Source organism: Coffea arabica, chromosome 3c (assembly GCF_036785885.1).
Source record: "Coffea arabica cultivar ET-39 chromosome 3c, Coffea Arabica ET-39 HiFi, whole genome shotgun sequence".
Lineage (NCBI taxonomy): Eukaryota > Viridiplantae > Streptophyta > Magnoliopsida > Gentianales > Rubiaceae > Coffea > Coffea arabica.
This window is the reverse complement of record NC_092314.1, coordinates 41,069,921-41,075,476: the sequence shown is the minus strand read 5'-3', so window position 1 is coordinate 41,075,476 and position 5,556 is coordinate 41,069,921. Positions and strand designations below refer to the sequence as shown.

General features: G+C 38.1%; 1 protein-coding gene across 1 annotated transcript; it reads left to right on the top strand.

Annotated features, from left to right (window-relative positions):
- Window positions 1-889: 889 nt before the first annotated feature.
- Window positions 890-5,068, top strand: LOC113735080 (D-3-phosphoglycerate dehydrogenase 1, chloroplastic-like). Its single transcript, XM_027262002.2, has 5 exons — window positions 890-1,584; window positions 2,797-3,173; window positions 3,258-3,368; window positions 3,451-3,546; window positions 4,224-5,068. The coding sequence occupies exons 1-5, from the start codon at window positions 1,032-1,034 to the stop codon at window positions 4,893-4,895; spliced, it is 1,809 nt and encodes a 602-aa protein (XP_027117803.1). The 5' UTR covers window positions 890-1,031; the 3' UTR covers window positions 4,896-5,068.
- Window positions 5,069-5,556: the final 488 nt, after the last annotated feature.

Here is a 5,556-nt window from a genome sequence, read left to right as displayed (position 1 = left end):
TTATATACTAATTATTACATTCTATAAATATTGTTCATGCTGCATTATTTATCATTATTTAAATTAACATTAACATTAAAAATTTTAAAAATATGACTTAGGCAAATTTTATTAGTAATTTAATAGCATACTTGATTATCATCTAAATTTATAAAATTAACACTATTCTAATATCATATATTAAATTTTTGACAATTCTAGTTTATAATAGGATTTTAGTAATAGATTTTTAGTAATACAATTTAAGAATTTTGATTTTAAAATTAGGGTTAAAGGGTTACACTGTGATGGTTTGGAAATTAGGGTATTATGTAAAACGTTAAACCCTAAACCCTAATTAAATTAAGCCTAATTAAGGTTACGTTTTATGAAAAAAAACTTCGCTGCAGTTACGTTTTATTAAAAAGAAAAAAAAAAAGAATGTATCGACTCTCATGTCATGACCGGCAATGAAAAAAAAATAAAAAAAAACCGCCGCTCATCAAATGGGCGGTGATGAAAACGGCCCAATTCCTTCGCCGCTTACAAAAATAAAAAAAAAATAAAACTAAAGCGACCCCAAAATAAATGAAATTTAAAAGTATTTTTATTACCCCTTATTCAAAACCCCCCTCAAAAAACACCAATTTTTTTGACAATTTTCAATTTTGACAATATTCCAAGAAATTCGTCAATAATTTGTGAGTTGAATATGTTGATCACATTTATTAATCTGAAATTTACAATCCAAAGTTCGAAAAAAAGTATTACAAATTAAATAAATTAAATCTGAATTTATGAAAATCCGGGTCATATAACCCGATTGACAGGCTTAACAATCCAGACCTGCATCTCAAATCACAATCTCCTGCTCAGTGCTCGCTCGCTAGTCTCCCTTACTAACACTTGCGTAGCCACAACCCCGACTTCCACCGATACCACTATAAATACGTCTTATTCCCCAATTCCCTGGAGGCCACCGGCGCAATTTCGCTCCAAGCATCAATTCCCAGGAAGGAAAGGGAATAGATTTTGAATGTGATTTTTCTGTAATGGCGGCTGCGTCAGCTTCCTTGACGAGCCTTTTGATCTCAAAAACCTCGCCCTGGTCGAACCTCTCATGGAAGAACCAGCTTCCGCTTCCTTCCGCCTTCGCCACCATCTCCCTCTGTGGCCGCGGCAGCAACCACCGCCACTCCCCCAGGCTCGTGGTTTTCGCTATGGACGACAAACCTACCGTCCTGGTTGCGGAAAAGCTTGGCGAAGCTGGAATAAATATCTTGAAGGACTTCGCCAACGTCGACTGCTCCTATAATTTGAGTCCGGAAGAGCTTTGCACCAAGATCTCGCTTTGCGACGCGTTGATTGTTCGCAGTGGAACCAAGGTCACTCGTGAGGTTTTTGAGTCCTCCGCTGGAAGGCTTAAGGTCGTCGGACGAGCTGGCGTGGGGATTGATAACGTGGACCTGGCCGCCGCCACCGAGCATGGATGCCTTGTCGTTAATGCTCCAACCGCTAACACTGTCGCCGCGGCAGAGCATGGGATCGCGCTGCTAACTGCCATGGCTCGTAACGTTGCTCAAGCCGATGCCTCCGTCAAAGCTGGTTAGCGTCTATCGATGCTTGCTTTTATCAGTATAAATGTTTTCTACAAAATTTGCTCGTTGGATCCTGTTCGAATAGTTAGTATGGTCTCTGCTGAATAACATTTTCCTTTGTGAAGCTCTACTTTTGATTGCATGCAAGCCGTTTGTGCTGATAGCGTGGAATTTTATCAGATCCGATTGCTTTATGCCATGAAATATTATTCTAATAAGAGGAAAGTAATGGAAAAGTAATCGGATGGTGCAAAAGCAATCTAGTGAAATATTTTTACTGAAATTTGAAAGTTTACGTCTATCACTAGTTTCCGCAATAAGGCAAACGCTATTAATGTAAGGGTCGAGTAAAATCTTGGAAAAGTGGAGAAGCAACAAAATTTGCTTTCTGAAAAGTGACGGTCTTGGTAATTTCGCATCGCAGAAGGGCAAATTACAAGTGCAATAGTTCTATGTTGCCTTTCTATAAGTTTTTGCTTAGTTAGGAGATCATATTGTTACTATAACACTGGGGCAATAGCATCTTAGCAGTTAGCATACCAAATTTGCTGTTTCCTGTTGCTCTGTCCGTCTGCCATTGATAACTACTTTTCTCTTGTTAGGCAACTCTTCTGGCAATAGTCACCTCCTCTGATTCAGTAATACATAATGTTCTTAGCATAAAAAGAATACAAATTTCCCAGGTTTACGTGATAAGAGGAGTTCCTTGTCTTTGTTCTCTTTTTCTGTCAATATCTACAACTATCTTCTATGTTAAGTGCAGTGTGAAACTAAAACCTTTATAAATACCCTTCGACCTCTAGAAACCAGAAAGTCTGATGAAAAAGAAATGCATGTTTTTTTTCAACATTTTCCTTTGCTTATTTTTTTTATTTTTTACCCTGATTTCTTATGATTGTTTTTTCAAGTAGATTTTTCCACTCCAGATCTGAAATGATGTTTGGACTGGCATCATTCATGAGTAGCATCTTTTATCTACTCTTTTAAATACACTTGCATGGCTAATCTGCTTGTTGTTCTACATAGACTGTAGTTTATGGTTGTTAAGTCATTGAATTAAGTTTGGAATGATACCTTGGTGAGAAACTGTTGCTTTGAATTCAGGATATATCGACTGTTATTAGACTAGAGATTCATGCTGAATAGGTACTCAAGACATACATGGTCTTTTTGTAAAGACCATATTAGATCTTAATTAATTAGAATTTAATATATGTAGGGAAATGGCAGAGGAGCAAATATGTTGGTGTGTCACTTGTTGGCAAGACACTTGCTGTAATGGGGTTTGGAAAGGTCGGGTCTGAGGTTGCTAGGCGAGCAAGGGGACTCGGGATGCATGTTATTGCTTATGATCCATATGCCGCAGCAGATCGTGCCCGTGCTATGGGAGTTGATCTTGTGAGCTTTGATGAAGCCATCGCAACCGCAGATTTCATTTCACTGCATATGCCCCTTACTCCTGCCACTTCTAAGATTCTTAATGATGAAAATTTTGCAAAGATGAAGAAAGGGGTGCGGATTGTAAATGTTGCTCGTGGAGGAGTAATTGATGATGATGCACTAGTGAAAGCGCTGGATGCGGGCATAGTGGCTCAGGTTCTTGCTTTTAATCTTTGACATTCAAATCAGTTGATAATGTGCAAGAAAATTATTCATATTTGTGCATGTATTGTATTTCAGGCAGCTCTTGATGTTTTCACTGAGGAGCCACCTTCAAAGGACAGCAAGTTGGTGCAACATGAGAATGTAACTGTGACTCCACATCTAGGTGCCAGCACTATGGAAGCTCAGGTATGCTTGATTATGTAAAACCAGATCTTGCTTTTCGTTGTCCTTAAACAAACTGGTTAAAGTTCTTTAATATGATTTGCAGGAAGAAGTGGCCATTGAAATAGCTGAAGTTGTTGTTGGAGCATTGAAAGGGGAGCTTGCTGCTACTGCTGTTAATGCACCCATGGTTCCTGCTGAGGTATCATATAAGGATACTTATTTACTTGTATTATCTTTAGTTTTTCATTACTAAGTTTATTTAGAGACTCGTATTATTGTACCTTCAATTGAGTATCATTTAGTTCTGCATATCATCAGAGATTTGCCTTTCCTCTTTCTCTTCTTAGTCTTTGATGAAATCTAGCCTCTTTGGACATTGGGCTACTTTGCACCCAAAAGTTTCGTTTTTAGGGTTTCCCGCTTGGCTTTGGTTTCTGAAACCACTTAAGTGAGCTGCTCTTTGTCCACTCATTTTGTCCCTGTTTGCTAAGAAATGGACCGGCTACTCATCCTGATCCAACTCTGGTATGGGATTTGGACTCGAGGGAAATGTGCTGTCAATTTAGGAATTTTTACATTCTTAATATGAGGGTTTCAATTTGCATGAAGTTCTTATCATGCTTCTTCTTTCATCTGTGTTTTGTCCCTTGACTAATTCAAGGTGATCAATATGTTGCGCTAGAAATTACCCCTTCTACAAATTCTGTGCAGTAAGTTGTTTCTCTAGTGACCAGCTCTTTGTTTCAATTTTAATTATAGCTTCATTCATAGATCTCTTTCCAACTCCTTTTTTCTACCTTAGTTTTCCCGTTTCCCTATAATTTAAGTACTAAATGGAAACAATTAGATTGATCTTATTTGATTACCTGCCTGCAGGTCTTAACGGAGCTGAAGCCGTTTGTTGTACTAGCTGAAAAACTTGGAAGACTGGCTGTCCAATTAGTAGCAGGAGGAAGTGGGGTGAAAAATGTGAAAGTCACTTATGCATCGTCAAGAGCCCCTGATGATCTTGACACAAGGGTACTCCGTGCCATGATTACAAAGGGTCTAATTGAGCCTATTTCTAATGTCTTTGTGAACTTGGTAAATGCAGATTTTACTGCTAAACAGAGAGGACTTCGTATAACTGAAGAACGAATTCTTCTGGATGGTTCACCCGAAAATCCGCTTGAGTTCATCCAGGTTCAAATCGCAAATGTAGAGTCGAAATTTGCTAGTGCTATTTCTGAGCCGGGGGAAATCAAAATGGAGGGACGGGTTAAAGATGGAATCCCGCATTTGACGAAGGTTGGATCTTTTGAAGTGGATGTCAGCTTGGAAGGCAATATCATTCTGTGCAGGCAGGTTGATCAACCAGGACTGATTGGAAAGGTTGGGAGCATTTTGGGTGAGGAAAATGTGAACGTTAGCTTTATGAGTGTTGGAAGAGTTGCTCAAAGGAAGCATGCTGTAATGGCAATCGGAGTAGATGAACCACCCCGCAAGGAATCATTAAAGAGGATTGGAGAAATCCCAGCAATTGAGGAGTTTGTTTACCTTAAGTTATAGTTAAGTTTTTAGCCCCACTGATTTTGACTGTCATTTCCACTGGCAAGGCGACAACTCGGTTTTAGATTTGAGATTGTGTGATATGCATTGAGTTGCTGTTGTCACCTGACAAATTTTGAAATGCTGCTGTCTGTTAGTTAATTTTCATTCCTGTCAATTAGCAATTCTTTCAACTCTGCTTTCTTACAGTAAAAAGCTGAATTTTTCTGGTATATTTCAACCTATATTTTGCTAGTTAGAACCAGTTAGTATTGCAGGAAAGTTAGTGTAAACAGAAACTTGAAAATGGACAACTTCTCTAGGTCCGTTTGTTTCGGGTGAAAATATTATCTTTTCCAGGAAAATATTTTCCTGGAAAGTATTTTCCTAATTTTTCATGTTTGGTTGCACAAAAGTTACTGAAAATATTTTACTGTGTAAAAGATTTTTACTCATTTTATGGAAAACAACTTTCCATCCAAACTTACTGAAGTTGTTTTCCGAAATGCATGCATCCCGTCTGATAAAGGTATCTGTCAAACTTTCAAAACTTGTAGTATGTTCAAAATCAAAAAAAGACTTCACCCTACTCATCCTATGCTAGTAATTAATTATGTATAATAGGGATATTCTTTTCTAGAGAAACTTTCAGCAGTGAGAGTGTAAGATATATGTCACAATA

Coding starts and splice junctions, on each gene's coding strand:
- LOC113735080 (XM_027262002.2), top strand. CDS start 1,032: ATGGCGGCTGCGTCAGCTTCCTTGACGAGCCTTTTGATCTCAAAAACC. Junction 1,585..2,796: donor CGATGCCTCCGTCAAAGCTG/GTTAGCGTCTAT, acceptor TAATATATGTAG/GGAAATGGCAGAGGAGCAAA. Junction 3,369..3,450: donor CCAGCACTATGGAAGCTCAG/GTATGCTTGATT, acceptor TATGATTTGCAG/GAAGAAGTGGCCATTGAAAT.